This window comes from Choloepus didactylus, chromosome 4 (genome assembly GCF_015220235.1).
Source record: "Choloepus didactylus isolate mChoDid1 chromosome 4, mChoDid1.pri, whole genome shotgun sequence".
NCBI classification, from domain to species: domain Eukaryota; kingdom Metazoa; phylum Chordata; class Mammalia; order Pilosa; family Megalonychidae; genus Choloepus; species Choloepus didactylus.
The window spans coordinates 124,392,730-124,415,997 of NC_051310.1; the positions used below are offsets into that span (position 1 = coordinate 124,392,730).

At 38.5% G+C, this 23,268-nt stretch overlaps 1 protein-coding gene across 5 annotated transcripts in view; it reads left to right on the plus strand.

Moving 5' to 3' along the window:
- NEDD4 (NEDD4 E3 ubiquitin protein ligase) overlaps window positions 1–23,268 on the plus strand; it is a 194,979-nt gene that overhangs the window by 155,380 nt on the left and 16,331 nt on the right. For all 5 annotated transcript variants that reach the window (XM_037833882.1, XM_037833883.1, XM_037833884.1 and 2 more), the window contains 9 exons: window positions 1,184–1,350; window positions 3,224–3,341; window positions 3,430–3,597; window positions 6,889–6,954; window positions 19,597–19,716; window positions 21,062–21,265; window positions 22,406–22,486; window positions 22,700–22,754; window positions 22,852–22,910. In XM_037833882.1, coding sequence (XP_037689810.1) covers window positions 1,184–1,350; window positions 3,224–3,341; window positions 3,430–3,597; window positions 6,889–6,954; window positions 19,597–19,716; window positions 21,062–21,265; window positions 22,406–22,486; window positions 22,700–22,754; window positions 22,852–22,910 — 1,038 coding nt within the window. The remainder of the gene's footprint in view (window positions 1–1,183; window positions 1,351–3,223; window positions 3,342–3,429; window positions 3,598–6,888; window positions 6,955–19,596; window positions 19,717–21,061; window positions 21,266–22,405; window positions 22,487–22,699; window positions 22,755–22,851; window positions 22,911–23,268) is intronic.

The following is a 23,268-nucleotide window of genomic DNA, read 5'->3' on the forward strand; positions in this document are numbered from 1 at the left end:
TGTTTAGTAGAACTTTTCCCTACTGCCTTATCTATTATGAGACTTCTTGTATAAAAGGATGTCATTAACTCCTTTTCAATTAATTCCTTAGTTACCGTAGTTGAGGCTTGGTGTTTATTTGCCTCATGCTAGTCTCAGAAGAACCAAGCTTCTAATGCTTTCCTGGTTGGTTGGTTAGTTGGTTGATTGGTTGATTGGTTGGTTTTAAATCTTTCTTCCTTTGGCTGTTTCATTACTACAATTCCTTTACTTAGTTGAGGAGACTTTTCAGGCACCAAAGAGTTCATTTCTAAATCATTTGCCCGTTTCTATCATGCCTCTATGTATTTGACCATCTAATTATTTTTTTCAAGTCTCAGATATTTACTGAATCTCCACTGTGCTATGGTTGAGACCAAAACCAATAAGACATGATCCCTACCCTTCATTCATTTGCTTATAATTTAGAGAACTGCCTCAGGTTGCACTAGTTTAAACTATCCTCGGTTTCTTAGTGCTTTCCAAATGTATATTGTTGGAGCTTGAAACATACAGCGTTCCTAGTTGGAATTATAAAATGCTTTAGTGATGGTTGGTAGTATTGGTGTCACAGATTTGTGAACAAGATTAACAGTACTGAAATATATGTATGAATGTGATTAGAGGGGGAAATGTTAGATTGTATATATGGTAACAGAATAAAAATTTTTTAAAAATTTATGGAACTGCACTACACAAACAGTGAGGCCTAAGTTAAACCATGGAGTATGGTTAATGGTACAATTATAAAAATGTGCTATCATCAGTTATAATAAATGTTCCACATGGGATGCAGAGTGTTAATAATAGAGTGGTATATGGGAATCCTGTATTTTATGCATGATTGTTTTATAAACCCACACCTTCTCTAATAAAGAAAAAAAAAGTTTTGTGTCTTTTTTCCTATTAGGTGTGTTAAAATTTTTTTGACAAGTTTTAAAACAGTTTCAAACAGAGTTTAAATGATTGTCATTTTGCAAAAAAAAGTCTTCCTCATCAGAAAATATTCATACGGTGGTCTTAAAAGTTGACGATGTGCTAATTCTGTCTATGCATTATTTCTAGACCTGGATATGCTAAATCTCTTTAAAATTTTCTTTAGCATGTAATTTATAAGGTAAAAAATCAAGCATAAACTCTTAATTGCTACTGCTCTGTTTTTCAGCCTGGCTGGGTTGTTTTGGACCAACCAGATGCTGCTTGCCATTTGCAGCAGCAACAGGAACCTTCTCCTCTACCTCCAGGATGGGAGGAGAGGCAGGATATCCTTGGAAGGACCTATTATGTAAACCACGAATCTAGAAGAACACAGTGGAAAAGACCAACCCCTCAGTATGTGCTGATGGCTTTTGCATTTGCGGTCTGGATATTTTCACTACTAGTTTTCATTTTGAAGTTAGGTTTCAAATGGATTCAAAATAGTATAGGAATCCATAAACTACAAGAATACCAGGATTTTTATGTCACAGGGTTTAAAAAAATGCTATCCTAGCTATTTATTTTTTAAAATAATTTGATAATGTTAAAAATTATTTGAAATAAATTCCACCCTTTTAATTGCTTTTTAATTTGTTATACATTGTCAATTATTTGTAAGCATCTTTTAAATTATGTAGCCACAAAAGGTACATTATTCTGATTTAGAGTATTTTGGAGATTTTTTGTAAATTTGTTATTAAAATATAGTAAAATGTTAATTTCTACAATATGCTTACAATAAACAGTTTAAATTATTTTTAAAATATAAAGGACGCAGTAACATGGGTTTTATGTTAAACACCCATTTGTTAGTTCGGTGGGTGTATTTATAACTTCCAGTTTGCACAGATCAAGGACAGAATGACCTTCCAGGTATTCTAACTTGTATACAGTGATATTTTTCTTTTATTATCATCAGACTACATGCATTTACAAATTGTCCCATTATGCATATTTATTTTCAGAATTCTTTCCCCTTCTGCTTCCACATAGTCTTGTGAAATCTCTTTTATCTTTTTGACACAGACTTAGAGCTTTTCTTTTTATCTGCTACCTTGTAACTTTTGGCTTTTATATTTTGTGCCTGATATAGTAGCCCAAGTACTTTCATAGATATTTTCTCTTCTTAGTTCCTTCCAAAGCAAATCGGCAATCCAGGTTCCTCATGGCACAGAGGCATGTGTCTCTGTAGAATGACGTATAGATTGCAAAACTGAAAACCCTATCAAATTCTGCAAAAATTGCCCTATGCATACCTCAGTATCATGGCAAGCCAGATTTGAGCAGAATCACATTTCTTTCAATTGTGGCTGATGTTGTGTTCATCTAGCAAAATCAAGGATTTAGGGGAAAAAATAACCCTAAATCATTCCCTGAGAACCATCTGTGAAAATTGTGTTTTCTTCAGCTACAGTACAGTAAGAACTGGTCTTCTGACTATCCTGGGCTTATATGGCATTAACAATAATCATGTTGTTAGATATTTGAACAAAATTCTTGATCTAATAGTCTTGTTATATTAAATGCAAATGTTTCTAGTCTAGGATAATATAACTAATAAATAACTGGGTAAGGATGCTCAATCTGATTTATCATACTTTTCGTAAACTGAGAAAAGCCTTTACTGTCATCCTTTTTCAAACCAGGCCCATGGCTCTATATGATCAAAAGCAGACCCCATGTACTCCCTAATCTATTAAGCTTTTAATTATATAGATATTGCACTATTTTTCATTCTGCCCTCTGCATCTATGCATAGGGAATTCTACCACTGGCTTAATTCTAGAAAATGTTACCATGTGATTCATGAAGTCTATGTGATGCTTAAAGCTTCTCTTTTGTAAACTGTCTGGAGCTACTTTAGATTTTATTCCTTTAATAACATGGTAAAATAATAGTGTAATGAAATTATTTATGGAACTGTGATATTCTTTCATTCAGCAAATACTTTCATGTGCTCGTATGTGCTGGCCTTGTGCTAGGCACAATGATGAAATAAAATATCAAAGCAGACATGTTTTTTTACACATGCTCACAGAAACTTAATTTAAGTCCATAAGCTACTTTGAAGGTATAAAGGCCACTACTTAATCTGTTGAAATAGCCTTTGGCCAAAAACAATAAATTCTGATCTGATACAGATATTTTTTAAAATGACCAAAGAACCTTTGACTATCCTTTTAACTCTCTTAACACATGGATGGTGGCTCTTCTACTTCCAACATAGGGACAGCCTAACAGATGTTGAGAATGGTGACATTCAACTGCAAGCACAGCGTGCCTTCACTACCAGGCGGCAGATATCTGAGGAAACAGAAAGTGTTGACAACCGAGAGTCTTCCGAGGTACAATTGTCTTGTTCTCATTGATAGGCACGTATTATTGCAGTAGATTAAAAGGACATGTGGCTTAAGCTTATTCTTTTTGTTTTAGAACTGGGAAATTATAAGAGAAGATGAAACCACCATGTATAGCAGTCAGGCCTTCCCGTCACCTCCACCATCAGCTAACTTGGATGTTCCGACACATCTTGCAGAAGAATTGAATGCCAGACTCACGACTTGTGGAAATTCAGCAACCAGCCAGCCAGCATCCAGCTCAGTAAGATACTTTTAGATTTTATTATGGCTTTAGGTTTTATGTTACATAAATTATTCCTTTCAATAAGTGTTACTTTTGCATAAAGTTTGGTCTTAAATGGCATGTAATAATGTATTAGGGACTTTTGAACTTTACAGTGTGGTCATTTTTTCACATACTCCCACTAATGGTATGGAGTAGAGTCATTGTGTTCAAAATGTCCATTATGTCAATGCCCTACAGTCACAGACCACCAGCCACACATCTGTACTTGAACAAGTGGAATTTACTACTCATTTCAGCAAGAGAGAACACACACACTGTGGGGAAACTGTGGGGTATCTCAGTAAGGGACTATTAGAAAAACCTTATTAAAGGAGTTGGGCTCAGATTAGGTGATTTTGAGGAGAGTTTAAGGAAGCAGGGCTTTGCTCTGGATTGAATGCTGTCAGGAAGCAGGAGTAATTATAAGATTGGGTATCTCAATAAATTTTATCTGTAGTAAGGCTGAAGCTTAGGTAAAGAAGCAGCAGCCACTCATATTAGCCAGGATAGGGAGATGTTTGGTATTTTGTGGCTTAGACAATATTCTTGTTTTGCCTGTGTTTAGAATGATTACAGAGTGGTCTTGCTCTTGTGTTGATCCATTCCAGTCACATAGTGGCCCTGCGTGCTGTTGGGTGCTCTGTGAAATTGTTTATGTTCAACAGGAGAACACCACGGCCTGGCTGGCAGTGCAGACCAGCTCCTGGAGGTCAGGAGCTGCTTTTCTCTTTCTCAGTTATAATGCTGTTTTAGCGTTATATCACAGATGCCACCAGCACACACGTGTGAAGAAGAACTGACCAAAGAAGGAGATAGATGGCATTCTCACCCCAGCAACCACCATAAAAATTGCTGCCCTTGGGATTCTTGGGATTCAGAAGAAAGTATTCCCAGCATACAGTGCTATGAGGAGATCTTTGTAGCTAACTCTCTAATTTGTAACATCAAGGGAACTCTTTCAATGGAAGACAAAGATTATTCTCTGAGGATGCTGTGGTTATTTCTTGTTGGGGTTCCCTTTTATTTATTCGTTAAATATTTAGTGAGGGCTGATTGTATGCCTAGTTACTTATAGAATAGTAAATGAAACAGATAAAACTCATGCCCTCGTGGAACAGGGTGCAAACTATGGCCCAAAATCCAGCCCACTAGATTGGATTATAAACAAAGGTTCATTGGCACACAGCTATGCATATTTGTTTGCATATGCTCTATGTCTGATTTCACACTACATTGACAGAGCGGAGTAGTTAGAACAGACTGAGTGACTCACAAAGCCTGTATCTTTACAGAAAAAAATTGTCTACTTATGTTCTAGTGCCTTCTTCAAGAAGCTTCAGAGTAGACAGTTCTATGTGAATACATCTGTGAATATCCAAAAGCAGATCTGCCTGCCTGCCTGTTTTCCTTCCTGCCTCCATCTGTCTATTCTGTCTTCCATTCATTTTATTTCATTTGTGTCAGGGTGGTGGGGAAGGTCACTCAAAGGACTTAAAGAATAAGCTATATTGATTTGCTGGTGATAAATCACATAGGATCCTATTTTCTTTCCTCCTGTTACTTATTTTTTAATTATAAAATTAATGCATGGCATCCATACAGTGGAATACTGTGCAGCTATTGAAAAGAGTGAGATGGCTTTGAATATATACGTTGTATAGAATAACCTCTAAGAGATATTGGTAAATGATAAAAGGCAAGGTACAGAACAGCATGTTTGGTATGCTGCCATTTATGTACGTAAATGATAGATAATAAGTATATATATATATATATATGATATTTCTTGAGAACTAAACAAGAAACTGGTTAACTTTGCTTGCCTCTTAAGAGAGTAACAGGATAAGCAGGACATATATCCTTTGAACCTTTTGAATTTTATACCATGTGCATGTATTACCTATTCAAACAGTTAATTGTTTATTTTTAAATCATTATATGTTCATGGTTAAAATTTGAAACAATATTGAGGTTTATGAAATTAAAATTAAATCTTTATCATACCTCTACCATATGCTCCCTCAATCATTATTAATGGCTTAGCATCTATTGTCCAAAACATTTTCTATATATTCATAAACATGCTTTCATATACATATATCTGTGTATAATTTTTTAACCTGAAATAATTTTATACATTCTTTTTTGGTAACTTGCTGTTTTCACTTAGATATCTTAGACATTGGACCATTTTAGCAAATACAGATATACTCCTTTTAGAACAACCATCAAATTAGCAATATTATATTGTGCAATTAACCCTTATGTTGTTTAATCAGTCTCCTATTGATTGATTTTAGACTGTTTATGATTCTTTGTTGTTATAAACAATATGGAAGTAAATATTCTGAGTTAATTTTTATGCATATTATAGATTTTCATGTCATTAAATGACAAAACTGAGATATTTTGGAGAGTAACAACAACATGTATATAGAGGCACAAGGAAAGAAAGAATATGGGATTTCTAGGATACAAGTATCTGCGATGTCCAGAGGGTGGGTTGTGAGGTGGGGAGTAGCTGGAGCCGTCACGAAGAGCGAGGTATTCAGGCTCATGAAGCATTGTGTTCTGTGCTATCGAGTCTATCCTAGTGACTCTAAGAAGTCACCGAGGAGCTTTGAGCTGGAAAATGAGATGACCAGGTCGCATTTTAGAAACTCTCAGGCTGAGGCATGCAGTATAGCATATGGAATTAAGGAAATGAGGCTTGAGGCAGGGAGACCTATTAGGACGTGGTTGCAATAAAAATCAAGGGGGCAAATGATGAAGACTTGAACTAAAGTAGTGACCATTGTAGGAGGAGGGGATGTATCTGAGAGCTAGTGAAGAAACAGAATGAATAAACCCTGGAATCTGGCTGACTATAAAAGGCAGGAGGGGAGCAGAGTCGAGTCATACCTGATTTGGGCAGCTGTTGGGCTCAGGCGCTGCTGATTGAAATGAGGAATACAGGAGAAGAAACAGGTTGGAGTGGATGTGGATGGGGAAAACTAAGCAATTTTGGACACTTCAAGGGGGTATCTGTAACACATTCTAGAGAAAGCATCCGGGAGGCAGTCTAGAACTTGAGGGAGAAGCACAAGCTGGAAGTTGGAAGGCATCAGCCCCTGGGTCGCATTGAGAGTGCCGAGTGCCTTCACCTGCAGTCTCAAAGGCCCTTCTCAGCAGCTTTCTTTCCTCTACCCCATTGTACCCAGCCCCTCTACCTTATCTACCATTCAAAGACAAATCAAAAAACCTGAAGTTATTATCTTTTTTTACAAGAATCATTCCAGCAGAAGAGGCAGCTTACAAGCCTATACTTTTGAGGAACAGCCTACACTTCCTGTGGTGAGTTTTATCCCCTTCCCTGAATAATTAATAAAAATATAAAACTCAGCAACTTTTTTCTTTCTTTTACTACTGAGTATGGAAGTTTGACTGCCAGGCAGGGAGCTTAGCATAGAATTTAGGCTGTGGGGAAGGGGATGCTTCCGGGGAGGGCAACTGGGGTAGGATCTGTAAGGACAAAGCTCAGAGAACTGTTTCATATTAAGAAAGCAAAGTCTCTGAGTGCTGGTGACTGTGGGTGAGATGCAGGCTTGTTAAGCACTGTGCTGGCTGGAGGAGGTCTCCTGCATTCAGCATATAATTCGGGATCATGGTATCCAGCTGCCTCTGCTTTGTACAAGGCTTCATGGCCTCTAGAGGCCATTTCTTCTCTGTACATGAAGTATGCGAGTCAGGATTTGGTCACCCAGTCAGGCATGCACTGATGTCAGCAGGCTCAGTGACTAGGTCTGAGCTATCAGTCCCTAATCTCTCTCTTCCCTTCAATCTGACATCCACAAGTCTATAAACCTTCTCCTTCTTCCTCAGCAGTATTCCCAGCCATGGCCTTGTCTGGAGCTTAGAACTTAAGTACTTCATGCCTGGATATTGTCCTAGACTCTTTGGGTTTTCTAACCTCCATCGCCTTCTTGAGTTTGTCACTCCCTTACCTGGCCTCCACTTATTTTTTAAACCAAATTAAAACCCGCAGCCTCTTCCACCTACCCTCTCCTTATCCACCCATAGAAACTTCTTGCCTTCGTTCCTGTTTGTGCTCTTTCCTCCAGACAGACTGTTGCCATGCTCTGATTGTCTCCCTCTTCTGGGTTTGTGCATATTCCATGTCCCCACTTGGAGTGGCCTCCTCACTCTTTTTCACCAACCATTCATAACTCTGAATGGCAGTTTATATATTAATTTTGAAAGGTGGGGCGTTGTCTTAGTTTGCTAATGCTGCAGAATGCAAAACACCAGAGATGGATAGGCTTTTATAAAACGGGGGTTTATTTTGCTACACAGTTACAGTCTTAAGGCCACAAAGCGTCCAAGGTAACACATCAGCAATCGGGTACCTTCACCGGAGGATGGCCAATGGCGTCCGGAAAACCTCTGCTAGCTAGGAAGGCAGCCAGCATCTGCTCCAAAGCTCTGGCCTCAAAATGGCTTTCTCCCAGGACATTCCTCTCTAGCAAGCTTGCTCCTCTTCAAAACATCACTCACAGCTGCACTCACTGAGTTCCCTCTCTCTGAGTCAGCTCATTTATATGGCTCCACTGATCAAGACCCACCCTGAATGGACGGGGCCATGCCTCCATGGGAACATCTCATCAAAATCATCACCCCCAGCTGGGTGGGGCACATTCCAAGCAACATCTGCCCCACAAGATTACGAAGATAATGGCATTTGGGGGACACAATACATTCAAACCGGCATAGGCATGTTTTTGCTTTTATGGAAATTGTAGCACAGGAGTGCAGAGACCCAAAAATTGACCCAAGAGTGGTTCATCTATCCGAGAAGATGGTCCTGTGCTATGAGAGGGACACAGATCCTGTGCACAGGAAGGAAGGAGGCCCCCACCTGTGGAATCAATTGGCGCAAATAAAACTGAACATCAACAAGAGGGTAGATGCCACAGAAAGAGTGGCCTCCTCCATTGGGCTGGAGGTGCTTAAGCAGAGACCCAGTGTATCTCCCACTCTACCTTGTAATGTCCTCCATACACTAAAAATGTTAAATTTCTAATGACTGCCACACATTCATCCAAGAAACAATTTTAAGTGGACCATATGTGTAGAAAAATCTAGAAATGATTTATATTTTAAGTAGTGGGAAAGCTATGCCCATGCCTTTTCTTCTCAATGCATTGTGTTTTTTTTTACCGCTTCTTAAGACATAATTTTCATATCATAAAATTCACCCGTTTTTTAAGTGTACAATTCAGTGAGTTTTAGTAAATGTATACAGTTGTACAGCCATCACCATGATCAAGTTTAAGAACTCTACCATTGCTCCAAAAAGTTCGTCCTCGCCCTTTGCAGTCAGTGCTTGCCCTCGTCTCAGTGCCAGGCTCATCTACTTTCTGTTGCTGTAGATTTGCTTTTCCTAGAAATTTCACATGAATGGAATCATGTAGCATATAGTATGTTCTGTCTGGCCTCTTTGACTTAGCCTGATGTTTTGAGATTTATCCATGTTGTTGCATGTCTTAATAGTCTGTGGTATTCCATTGGTGAGATTTACCTGCTACATTTTGTTTATTCATTCCAACTGTCCAACCAACTAATGGACATTTGTAAAACTGGGCAACTTTTTTTTTTATTATTAAATTCAGTTTTATTGAAATACATTCACACACTATACAATCATCCATGGCCTACAATCCACTGTCCACAGCATGATAACATAGTTATGCGTTCATCACCGCAATCTATCTCTAAACATTTTCCTTACATCAGAAAGAACCAGAACAAGAAAAAAAAATAAAAGTGAAAAAAGGACACCCAAATCATCCCCCTCATCCCACCCCATTTGTCCTCTAGTTTTTATCCCCATTCCTCCACTCATCCATACACTAGATAAAGGGGGTGTGATCCACAAGGTCTTCACAATCACTCTGTCACCCCTTGTAATCTACATTATTATATACTTGTCTTCAGGAGTCCAGACTGCTGGGTTGGAATTTGGTAGTTTCAGGTATTTACTTCTAACTATTCCAATACATTAAAACCTAAGACGTGTTATCTGTATAGTGCATAAGAATGTCCACCAGAGTGACCTCTCGACTCCATTTGAAATCTCTCAGCCACTGAAACTATTTCGTCTCATTTTGCATCCCCCTTTTGGTCAAGAAGATACTCTCAGTCCCACGATGCCAAGTCCACATTCATCCCCGGGAGTCATATTCTGCATTGCCAGGGAGATTTACACCCCTGGGAGTCGGGTCCCACGTAGGGGGGAGGGCAGCGAGTTCACTTGTCGAGATGGCTCAGTTAGAGAGAGAGAGAGGGCCACATCTGAGCAACAAAAAGGTACTCAGAGGGAGACTCTTAGGCACAATTATATGCAAGTTTAGACTCTCCTTTGCAGTAATGAGCTTCACAAGGGCAAGTCCCATGATCAAGGGCTCAGCACATCAAACCGCCAGTCCCAATGTTTGTGGCAACATCAACACCAGTCCAGGTGAGGATGTCCAACACATCCACACCTTCCCCCAGATCCTCGGAGCTGGGGAGGGGGAGGCTGTAAATATGTTTTTTATTATCTGCCCAAATTACTCTGGGATGTGTCACTATTTCACTCCAGCCTATACTAACCTACCATATCTCACTTCCTATTCAAAGTTCCATGCAATTGTGGTGTTTGAACAAATTGACTGTAGAGTTGTACCGTTTAGAAAATTTAGATCCTGTAACAAATAGATATCTCTTCCCTTGGTCTCATATGGAAGTTGAAGTTTTAAAACACAATCAGCGGGGAGGCGGGGCAAGATGGCAGACTGGTGAGCTGTATGTTTTAGTTACTCCTCCAGGAAAGTAGGTAAAAAGCCAGGAACTGCGTGGACTGGACACCACAGAGCAATCTGTCTTTGGGCATACTTCATACAACACTCATGAAAACGTGGAACTGCTGAGATCAGCGAAATCTGTAAGTTTTTGCAGCCAGGGGACCCGCGCCCCTCCCTGCCAGGCTCAGTCCCGGGGGAGGAGGGGCTGTCAGCTCCGGGAAGGAGAAGGGAGAATTGCAGTGGCTGCTCTTATCGGAAACTCATTCTACTGATTCAAACTCCAACCATAGATAGACTGAGACCAGACACCAGAGACTCTGAGAGCAGCCAGCCCAGCAGAGAGGAGACAGGCATAGAAAAAAAACAACACGAAAAACTCCAAAATAAAAGCAGAGGATTTTTGGAGTTCTGGTGAACACAGAAAGGGGAAGGGCGGAGATCAGGCCTTGAGGCGCATATGCAAATCCCGAAGCAAAGCTGATCTCTCTGCCCTGTGCACCTTTCCTTAATGGCCCTGGTTGCTTTGTCTATTAGCATTTCAATAACCCATTAGATCTCTGAGGAGGGCCGTTTTTTTTTTTTTTTTTTTTTAAATCCTTTTTGCTTTTTCTAAAACAATTACTCTAAGAAGCTCAATACAGAAAGCTTCAAAGAATTGAAATTTGGGCACGTCAAGTCAAGAGCAGAACTAAGAGAGCTCTGAGACAAAAGGCAATAATCCAGTGGCTGAGAAAATTCACTAAACAACACAACTTCCCAAGAAAAGGGGGGTGTCCGCTCACAGCCATCATCCTGGTGGACAGGAAACACTCCTGCCCATCGCCAGCCCCATAGCCCAGAGCTGCCCCAGACAACCCAGTGTGACGGAAGTGCTTCAAATAACAGGCACACACCACAAAACTGGGCGTGGACATTAGCCTTCCCTGCAACCTCAGCTGAATGTCCCAGAGCTGGGAAGGGGGAGCAGTGTGAATTAACAGAGCCCCATTCAGCCATCATTTGAGCAGACTGGGAGCCTCCCAACACAGCCCAGCAGCCCAGAACTGCCCTGGGGGGACGGCACTCACCTGTGACATAGCACAGTCATCCCTCAACAGAGGACCCGGGGTGCACAGCCTGGAAGAGGGGCCCACTTGCAAGTCTCAGGAGCCATACGCCAATACCAAAGACTTGTGGGTCAGTGGCAGAGACAAACTGTGGCAGGACTGAACTGAAGGATTAGACTATTGCAGCAGCTTTAAAACTCTAGGATCATCAGGGAGATTTGATTGTTAGGGCCACCCCCCCCTCCCCGACTGCCCAGAAACACGCCCCACATACAGGGCAGGCAACACCAACTACACACGCAAGCTTGGTACACCAATTGGGCCCCACAAGACTCACTCCCCCACTCACCAAAAAGGCTAAGCAGGGGAGATCTGGCTTGTGGAGAACAGGTGGCTCGTGGACGCCACCTGCTGGTTAGTTAGAGAAAGTGTACTCCACGAAGCTGTAGATCTGATAAATTAGAGATAAGGACTTCAACTGGTCTACAAACCCTAAAAGAACCCTATCAAGTTCAGCAAATGCCACGAGGCCAAAAACAACAGAAAATTATAAAGCATATGAAAAAACCAGACGATATGGATAACCCAAGCCCAAGCACCCAAATCAAAAGACCAGAAGAGACACAGCACCTAGAGCAGCTACTCAAAGAACTAAAGATGAACAATGAGACCATAGTACGGGATATGAAGGAAATCAAGAAGACCCTAGAAGAGCATAAAGAAGACATTGCAAGACTAAATAAAAAAATGGATGATCTTATGGAAATTAAAGAAACTGTTGACCAAATTAAAAAGATTCTGGACACTCATAGTACAAGACGAGAGGAAGTTGAACAACGAATCAGTGACCTGGAAGATGACAGAATGGAAAATGAAAGCATAAAAGAAAGAATGGGGAAAAAAATTGAAAAACTCAAAATGGACCTCAGGGATATGATAGATAATATGAAACGTCCGAATATAAGACTCATTGGTGTCCCAGAAGGGGAAGAAAAGGGTAAAGGTCTAGGAAGGGTATTCAAAGAAATTGTTGGGGAAAACTTCCCAAATCTTCTAAACAACATAAATACACAAATCATAAATGCTCAGCGAACTCCAAATAGAATAAATCCAAAAAAACCCACTCCGAGACATATACTGATCACACTGTCAAACATAGAAGAGAAGGAGCAAGTTCTGAAAGCAGCAAGAGAAAAGCAATTCACCACATACAAAGGAAACAGCATAAGACTAAGTAGTGACTACTCAGCAGCCACCATGGAGGCAAGAAGGCAGTGGCACGATATATTTAAAATTCTGAGTGAGAGGAATTTCCAGCCAAGAATACTTTATCCAGCAAAGCTCTCCTTCAAATTTGAGGGAGAGCTTAAATTTTTCACAGACAAAGAAATGCTGAGAGAATTTGCTAACAAGAGACCTGCCCTACTGGAGATACTAAAGGGAGCCCTACAGACAGAGAAACAAAGACAGGACAGAGAGACTTGGAGAAAGGTTCAGTACTAAAGAGATTCGGTATGGGTACAATAAAGGATATTAATAGAGAGAGGGAAAAATATGGCAAACATAATCCAAAGGATAAGATGGCCGATTCAAGAAATGCCTTCACGGTTTTAACGTTGAATGTAAATGGATTAAACTCCCCAATTAAAAGATATAGATTCGCAGAATGGATCAAAAAAAATGAACCATCAATATGTTGCATACAAGAGACTCATCTTAGACACAGGGACACAAAGAAACTGAAAGTGAAAGGATGGAAAAAAATATTTCATGCAAGCTACAGCCAAAAGAAAGCAGGTGTAGCAATATTAATCTCAGATAAAATAGACTTCAAATGCAGGGATGTTTTGAGAGACAAAGAAGGCCACTACATACTAATAAAAGGGGCAATTCAGCAAGAAGAAATAACAATAGTAAGTGTCTATGCACCCAATCAAGGTGCCACAAAATACATGAGAGAAACATTGGCAAAACTAAAGGAAGCAATTGATGTTTCCACAATAATTGTGGGAGACTTCAACACATCACTCTTTCCTATAGATAGATCAACCAGACAGAAGACCAATAAGGAAATTGAAAACCTAAACAATCTGATAAATGAATTAGATTTAACAGACATCTACAGGACATTACATCCCAAATCACCAGGATACACATACTTTTCTAGTGCTCACGGAACTTTCTCCAGAATAGATCATATGCTGGGACATAAAACAAGCCTCAATAAATTTAAAAAGATTGAAATTATTCAAAGCACATTCTCTGACCACAATGGAATACAATTAGAAGTCAATAACCATCAGAGACTTAGAAAATTCACAAATACCTGGAGGTTAAACAACACACTCCTAAACAATCAGTGGGTTAAAGAAGAAATAGCAAGAGAAATTGCTAAATATATAGAGACGAATGAAAATGAGAACACAACATACCAAAACCTATGGGATGCAGCAAAAGCAGTGCTAAGGGGGAAATTTATAGCACTAAACGCATATATTAAAAAGGAAGAAAGAGCCAAAATCAAAGAACTAATGGATCAACTGAAGAAGCTAGAAAATGAACAGCAAACCAATCCTAAACCAAGTACAAGAAAAGAAATAACAAGGATTAAAGCAGAAATAAATGACATAGAGAACAAAAAAACAATAGAAAGGATAAATATCACCAAAAGTTGGTTCTTTGAGAAGATCAACAAGATTGACAAGCCCCTAGCTAGACTGACAAAATCAAAAAGAGAGAAAACCCATATAAACAAAATAATGAATGAAAAAGGTGACATAACTGCAGATCCTGAAGAAATTAAAAAAATTATAAGAGGATATTATGAACAACTGTATGGCAACAAACTGGATAATGTAGAAGAAATGGACAATTTCCTGGAAACATATGAACAACCTAGACTGACCAGAGAAGAAATAGAAGACCTCAACCAACCCATCACAAGCAAAGAGATCCAATCAGTCATCAAAAATCTTCCCACAAATAAATGCCCAGGGCCAGATGGCTTCACAGGGGAATTCTACCAAACTTTCCAGAAAGAACTGACACCAATCTTACTCAAACTCTTTCAAAACATTGAAAAAAATGGAACACTACCTAACTCATTTTATGAAGCTAACATCAATCTAATACCAAAACCAGGCAAAGATGCTACAAAAAGGAAAACTACCGGCCAATCTCCCTAATGAATATAGATGCAAAAATCCTCAACAAAATACTTGCAAATCGAATCCAAAGACATATTAAAAAAATCATACACCATGACCAAGTGGGGTTCATTCCAGGCATGCAAGGATGGTTCAACATAAGAAAAACAATCAATGTATTACAACACATTAAAAACTCGAAAGGGAAAAATCAATTGATCATCTCAATAGATGCTGAAAAAGCATTTGACAAAATCCAACATCCCTTTTTGATAAAAACACTTCAAAAGGTAGGAATTGAAGGAAACTTCCTCAACATGATAAAGAGCATATATGAAAAACCCACAGCCAGCATAGTACTCAATGGTGAGAGACTGAAAGCCTTCCCTCTAAGATCAGGAACAAGAAAAGGATGCCCGCTGTCACCACTGTTATTCAACATTGTGCTGGAAGTGCTAGCCAGGGCAATCCGGCAAGACAAAGAAATAAAAGGCATCCAAATTGGAAAAGAAGAAGTAAAACTGTCATTGTTTGCAGATGATATGATCTTATATCTAGAAAACCCTGAGAAATCAACGATACACCTACTAGAGCTAATAAACAAATTTAGCAAAGTAGCAGGATACAAGGTTAATGCACATAAGTCAGTAATGTTTCTATATGCTAGAAATGAACAAACTGAAGAGACACTCAAGAAAAAGATACCATTTTCAATAGCAACTAAAAAAATCAAGTACCTAGGAATAAACTTAACCAAAGATGTAAAAGACCTATACAAAGAAAACTACATAACTCTACTAAAAGAAATAGAAGGGGACCTTAAAAGATGGAAAAATATTCCATGTTCATGGATAGGAAGGCTAAATGTCATTAAGATGTCAATTCTACCCAAACTCATCTACAGATTCAATGCAATCCCAATCAAAATTCCAACAACCTACTTTGCAGACTTGGAAAAGCTAGTTATCAAATTTATTTGGAAAGGGAAGATGCCTCGAATTGCTAAAGACACTCTAAAAAAGAAAAACGAAGTGGGAGGACTTACACTCCCTGACTTTGAAGCTTATTATAAAGCCACAGTTGCCAAAACAGCATGGTACTGGCACAAAGATAGACATATAGATCAATGGAATCGAATTGAGAATTCAGAGATAGACCCTCAGATCTATGGCCGACTGATCTTTGATAAGGCCCCCAAAGTCACCGAACTGAGCCATAATGGTCTTTTCAACAAATGGGGCTGGGAGAGTTGGATATCCATATCCAAAAGAATGAAAGAGGACCCCTACCTCACCCCCTACACAAAAATTAACTCAAAATGGACCAAAGATCTCAATATAAAAGAAAGTACCATAAAACTCCTAGAAGATAATGTAGGAAAACATCTTCAAGACCTTGTATTAGGAGGCCACTTCCTAGACTTTACACCCAAAGCACAAGCAACAAAAGAGAAAATAGATAAATGGGAACTCCTCAAGCTTAGAAGTTTCTGCACCTCAAAGGAATTTCTCAAAAAGGTAAAGAGGCAGCCAACTCAATGGGAAAAAATTTTTGGAAACCATGTATCTGACAAAAGACTGATATCTTGCATATACAAAGAAATCCTACAACTCAATGACAATAGTACAGACAGCCCAATTATAAAATGGGCAAAAGATATGAAAAGACAGTTCTCTGAAGAGGAAATACAAATGGCCAAGAAACACATGAAAAAATGTTCAGCTTCACTAGCTATTAGAGAGATGCAAATTAAGACCACAATGAGATACCATCTAACACCGGTTAGAATGGCTGCCATTAAACAAACAGGAAACTACAAATGCTGGAGGGGATGTGGAGAAATTGGAACTCTTATTCATTGTTGGTGGGACTGTATAATGGTTCAGCCACTCTGGAAGTCAGTCTGGCAGTTCCTTAGAAAACTAGATATAGAGCTACCATTCGATCCAGCGATTGCACTTCTCGGTATATACCCGGAAGATCGGAAAGCAGTGACACGAACAGATATCTGCACGCCAATGTTCATAGCAGCATTATTCACAATTGCCAAGAGATGGAAACAACCCAAATGTCCTTCAACAGATGAGTGGATAAATAAAATGTGGTATATACACACGATGGAATACTACGCGGCAGTAAGAAGGAACGAGCTGGTGAAACATATGACAACATGGATGAACCTTGAAGACATAATGCTGAGCGAAATAAGCCAGGCACAAAAAGAGAAATATTATATGCTACCACTAATGTGAACTTTGAAAAATGTAAAACAAATGGTTTATAATGTAGAATGTAGGGGAACTAGCAGTAGAGAGCAATTAAGGAAGGGGGAACAATAATCCAAGAAGAACAGATAAGCTATTTAACGTTCTGGGGATGCCCAGAAATGACTATGGTCTGTTAATTTCTGATGGATGTAGTAGGAACAAGTTCACTGAAATGTTGCTATATTATGTAACTTTCTTGGGGTAAAGTAGGAACATGTTGGAAGTTAAGCAGTTATCTTAGGTTAGTTGTCTTTTTCTTACTCCCTTGTTATGGTCTCTTTGAAATGTTCTTTTATTGTATGTTTGTTTTCTTTTTAACTTTTTTTTCATACAGTTGATTTAAAAAAGAAGGGAAAGTTAAAAAAAAAAAAAAGAAAAAAGACAAACAAGGAAAAAAAAAAAAAAGATGTAGTGCCCCCTTGAGGAGCCTGTGGAGAATGCAGGGGTATTCGCCTACCCCACCTCCATGGTTGCTAACATGACCACAGACATAGGGGACTGGTGGTTTGATGGGTTGAGCCCTCTACCATAAGTTTTACCCTTGGGAAGACGGTTGCTGCAAAGGAGAGGCTAGGCCTCCCTGTATTTGTGCCTAAGAGTCTCCTCCTGAATGCCTCTTTGTTGCCCAGATGTGGCCCTCTCTCTCTGGCTAAGCCAACTTGAAAGGTGAAATCACTGCCCTCCCCCCTACGTGGGATCAGACACCCAGGGAAGTGAATCTCCCTGGCAACGTGGAATATGACTCCCGGGGAGGAATGTAGACCCGGCATCGTGGGATGGAGAACATCTTCTTGACCAAAAGGGGGATGTGAAAGGAAATGAAATAAGCTTCAGTGGCAGAGAGACTCCAAAACGAGCCGAGAGATCACTCTGGTGGGCACTCTTACGCACACTTTAGACAACCTTTTTTAGGTTCTAAAGAATTGGGGTAGCTGGTGGTGGATATCTGAAACTATTAAACTACAACCCAGAACCCATGAATCTCGAAGACAGTTGTATAAAAATGTAGCTTATGAGGGGTGACAGTGGGATTGGGAATGCCATAAGGACCAAACTCCACTTTGTCTAGTTTATGGATGGATGTGTAGAAAAGTAGGGGAAGCAAACAAACAGACAAAGGTACCCAGTGTTCTTTTTTACTTCAATTGCTCTTTTTCACTCTAATTATTATTCTTGTTATTTTTGTGTGTGTGCTAATGAAGGTGTCAGGGATTGATTTAGGTGATGAATGTACAACTATGTAATGGTACTGTAAACAATCGAAAGAACAATTTGTTTTGTATGACTGCGTGGTATGTGAATATATCTCAATAAAATGATGATTAAAAAAAAAAAAAAAAAAAAAAACACAATCAGTTTCAACCTTTACCCTTTGCCTGGCTTGCCCTGGTCTTAACCAGACCTGCTTCATTCATATCACTAATTGAAGTCTGGGCTCTTTTTCAGCTTTTTTTTTTTTTTTTTAAACAGTGGCTGTATGCACTAATACTGACATTCATATCTGCCGAGCTCTAGCTCTGAGTTTCAGGTGTCTCAGAGATATGCATTGTTCCAGAGACCAATCAGGTTATATGCTAGGGGATCAGCATCTCAAAGTTTAGAGATAGGCATTACAATTCAGGGATACAGTTAACTGCTGTAAGAGCTTACAATCTAGGGACTATTACAATTATTATGTGCACGTTAGGCGATGATCTAAGATTCAATTCTGAGTTTACACATTGTAGTTAGTCCATATTGGTGAGGCATTAAAGTGTTTGCCTTTATTTCTGGTGTACTTCACTCAAATACTGTGTACAGGATCCATTCACCTCATTGTGTGTCTCACAGCATCACTCCTTCTTGTAGTTGCTCAATGTTCCACTGTATGCGTACACCACAGTACACCATTCCATTCTTCAGTCAATGTACCCTTAGGTCATCTGCACCCTTTGCAAATCATGATTACTGCCTCCATGAACACCAAAAACTGGGCAACTTTTAATTCTGTCATTTTGTAGTCTAACAGCTCTTCAAAACTGACAGCAAAATACATCCAGCTCCTGTGTATCTAGCGAACAAATTGGTGGTGATGGTTTTTATGTTGTAAGGCACTTTTGGGAGCCAAGCCAAGCCTTGAGAGTCTAATCTGATTCAAAATGACACAAGGAAGGCCAAACCGGGGACTATTTTAGGTAAACCTGGAAGGGACTAGATCTCTCTTTGTTCATTTGTAATACTCTGTAATAAAAGAGCCGCTCCCCATCCCTTAGAGAAACAAGACAGGGATAACTTACAAGTTAGTACATACGTGTGATAATATCTGTAGTTAGACTACCTGGGTTCATATTTCAACTCCATTTCTTACTAGCAATGTATCTGAAGGCAAATTACTTCAATTTTATAAGCTTCCATTTCCTCATCAGTAAAATAGGCTAATAACAGCAGTGATCTCATTAAGATTCGTGTGGGGGTTAAATGACACAATCTATGTTAAAGCACATGGTATGTGGTTATTGTCTCATATTTTATTATTGTTAGCACTCTCATCATTATTGTCTGTCCTGGTTTTTTTCAAGTGAAATGTTGTACACTTTATTTCATACACTTTAAAATATAATTTAAAACATGGTTCATTTTAAAGAGAACTAGCAACAAAGAAGGGATGTGGTCCTTTCTTATTAATATTTAACTCTCCTGTTACTCTTCACTTTAGCTTTTGCCTACTTCATCTGGATTACCACCAGGTTGGGAAGAGAAGCAAGATGAAAGAGGAAGATCGTATTATGTAGATCACAATTCCAGAACTACTACCTGGACAAAGCCCACTGTTCAGGTACCCTGCAGGCTATCTATTAACTTGTTTTCTTAGAGGATTTGTACCCTCATATTCCTATGGCAGCTCTCCCATCACTCTGCAGCACACACTAGAGGCTTCCACCATCTCCTGATTGCTTATTCTCGAACACTGGTGCTAAACATCTGCCATTTCCTATGGATCTCTAATATACCTGCATTACCACTTCCTATTATGTAAAACAAGTCTAAATGGGAATAAGAGGGCAAGTAAATAATCTAATCCACTGAGCAGTTTTTTTTAATTTGAATGCTTAAGATCATTATTTTGTTAAAAGATAATCTTGGTGATTGATATCTGTTAAGGAGTTTGTGATGATGACACTCTGTCTTTAGTAACAGTGCATGCCTCTTGTAATATTTCCTTATAAGTGTTTAGCAAAATATTTTATCTTATCACCATTTCTCTATTTTGAGAAGCAAAGCCTGAAAAGTACAGGGAATAATACAGAAAAGAGTCATATTCTTAACAGAAGTGACCACCATTAACAAATTATCTTATTTCTAGCTATGATTTTTTAAAGTATTACAGATAAAGCTAAAATTCTTTCAGCTAAACTTTTGGTCCCAGTATCTAGGGGTAACCATCACCTTGAGTTGTCTGTTCTTGCAGCCTATTTTATATACTTATTTAGATTCCTAAACAATGCCCAACATTGTTTATGTGTGTCTGTGTTTTAAAATTTGCATAGATAATATGTTGTATATGTTATTCACCATCTTTTCCCACTCGATAGTGTTTGGAAACTTTACCTATGGTGTTATATATAGATTTAGTTTGTTCCTTTTAACTACTACCTAATGTTTCATCATATGAATATATTTCAGTTATTCATTTCTTCAGTGTATATTTGTCATTCATTTTATCCACACAGTATTTGAACTTTAACATATGGAAAATTCCCCACTCTATGAATCTTGTTGGGGGAGCAAAGACGAGCTCCTCCTATAAGCAGTATTGCTCCCTTTACAGCCAGAGCAGGGCCTGTTAATCTCACTTCCTCAATCAGACTTTGCGCTTGCAACAGACTTTGACTATTAACTGGCATCTTACTGTTTGTGAATTAGCTGAGAAATTAAAAATTGTTATGAAAACAAAGTTTGACAAAACATTTTATTGGAAAAATGAGCCAAAGAGAAAAAGATGGTATAAAAATGTTGAAGGAAAATGAATTATATATCATAACTACGTTTGAAAATAAACCTCAATTGCTTAGGCCTATTTATGAGTCTGTACTTGGTTTACAGGTTAAGTTACCTTTTTAACCACAGCTGTTTGCAAGTTCCCTATAAAACATTACAACATTATTTAATTAATGCACTAGGCCACAATGGAGACCAGTCAGCTGCCATCAAGCCACAGTTCTTCCATGGGCCCTCAACCACAGAGCTCTGCGAGTGATTCAGCACAGCAGGTGACCCAGCCATCTGAAATTGAGCAAGGATTCCTCCCGAAAGGCTGGGAGGTCCGGCATGCACCCAACGGGAGGCCTTTCTTTATTGACCACAACACCAAAACTACCACCTGGGTAACTTTAGCAGTCTTCACTTTAAATTTGTAACAGTAATAATAAAAATCTCTCATGTATAGTTCTTCATAATTTTTCAAGTGTACATACTAGTATGTTTCCCAGTATTCATTTAAAGTTATATTGAAATCTTGATACTATTATTCCTAGTCAAGATATGTTTGTGCCTATTTTTAATATTGTTTTGGATTGTCCCAGAGATACTCATATTTAGTGCCTCTTTCCAGTTTATATATAGCTTGTTAGCCATAAATGCTTAGGAAGATATTTAGTAAAAAGTCCTTACCTTTTGCAAAGCACTTTTGAATTCATATCACATTTAATATCAAAATAATCCTGTGAGGTACTGTGAACAATTGATTGTAAACTTTGGATGATTGTATGGCATGTGAATATATCTCAATAAAATTGAATAAAAAAATAATCCTGTGAGTATAGGTAGAACAAGTATTTTTATTTTAAGATAAAGCTTAAAGTTGTTTACTGGTTGGCCTACCATTAATAGAAAAATCACTCAAAATCAGCCACAGATGAATAGATTTTGATTAATTAACTATTAAAAAGTCAATATACCTTAAACTACAATAATTTAATGCATAATTTAATAAAATAATTAAGATAGTACATATAAATTAATCCAAATAAATTGAATTTTGCCCTCTTTTTCAATAATCTGAATTGACTTTAATAGCCTTTTGGGGGCTTACCTTCCTGTCTTTCCTGTATTTTAATAAATCAACACCTTAACAGGTGCCAAATAAACATGTTCAAAGGATGCAGAAATAACGCGGTCCTATTGAAGTCCCACATTTTCACCAATTTTTATTTAGAGGAAAGTGCTGAGTAGCAACACAATTCCTAAAGAGTGGGGAAAAACAGTTTCCCTGAAATAAATGAGCTAATAGTGATACCACTCTGAGAACTGATCCTTATGACTCGTTTTAATATTGTAGCTTGAGAGTAATAGATTTTAAAAGAGAAACTATTATTACACATGAAGGGTACATGAACTTTAAAAAAGAGAATGTTTTAAATATCCATTGCTATTAGAAAATATGATAGTAATTAGATTGACTTCCACTGTTTTAAAATTTGTATTTGTGTGTGTGTGTATTGGTTTATTTACTCTACCAAAAAAAGGAAGATCCAAGATTGAAAATTCCAGCTCATCTGAGAGGAAAGACATCACTTGATTCTTCTAATGATCTAGGACCTCTACCTGTAAGTTTTTAGTCTAAGATGGCTATCTTAACTATTTTGTATTTTAGAATACAGTAGCTCTTTAACAACTATAATTAATATTATTATTAAAATACTGATGCCTTCTGCTAAGAATGTAACATAACAATTTAAATTAACTATAAAACCATTGCCTTTTTCTCCTCCTACATCTAAAACCCTTTTAAAATCATTGAAATACATTCTTCATTATAGCCAGGATGGGAAGAGAGGACTCACACAGATGGAAGAATCTTCTACATAAATCACAGTATGTGCAATGTGATTTTTAGTTACATTATTTTTTTTGTAATATCAAAATTTTGTGCCTGAGAAAGAAGCACATCTTTTTATTTTTTTCCCTTCAGATATAAAAAGAACACAATGGGAAGATCCTCGCTTGCAGAATGTAGCAATAACTGGACCAGTAAGTCTTTTTGTATCAATCTGCTCTGATAGGATTGTCCTCGCTTCCTCAGTCAGACTGTGCACTTGCACTGTCTCCTAAAGAGTGAATGACAAGGGGTGCAACCCTACAGACATTGAGAGAAAAGCACGTTTGTGATTCTCAGCTCTTCCCACCAGCCAGACTCCAAGTCTTGGTTATTTGGAAAGATTGTAAAAACTAGAGTCGTTATCCTCAACCTAGGCGATAGGGTCGGACAGTCAAGATGCCAAGGGAGTGGGCTGCTGAGCAAAAGCCAATACTTGGCATTGCCCGAAAGAGAATGTTGACAGCCCTCAACTGATCAGGGCCCAGAGCGAGTGTCTCAACGTGAGGAAGT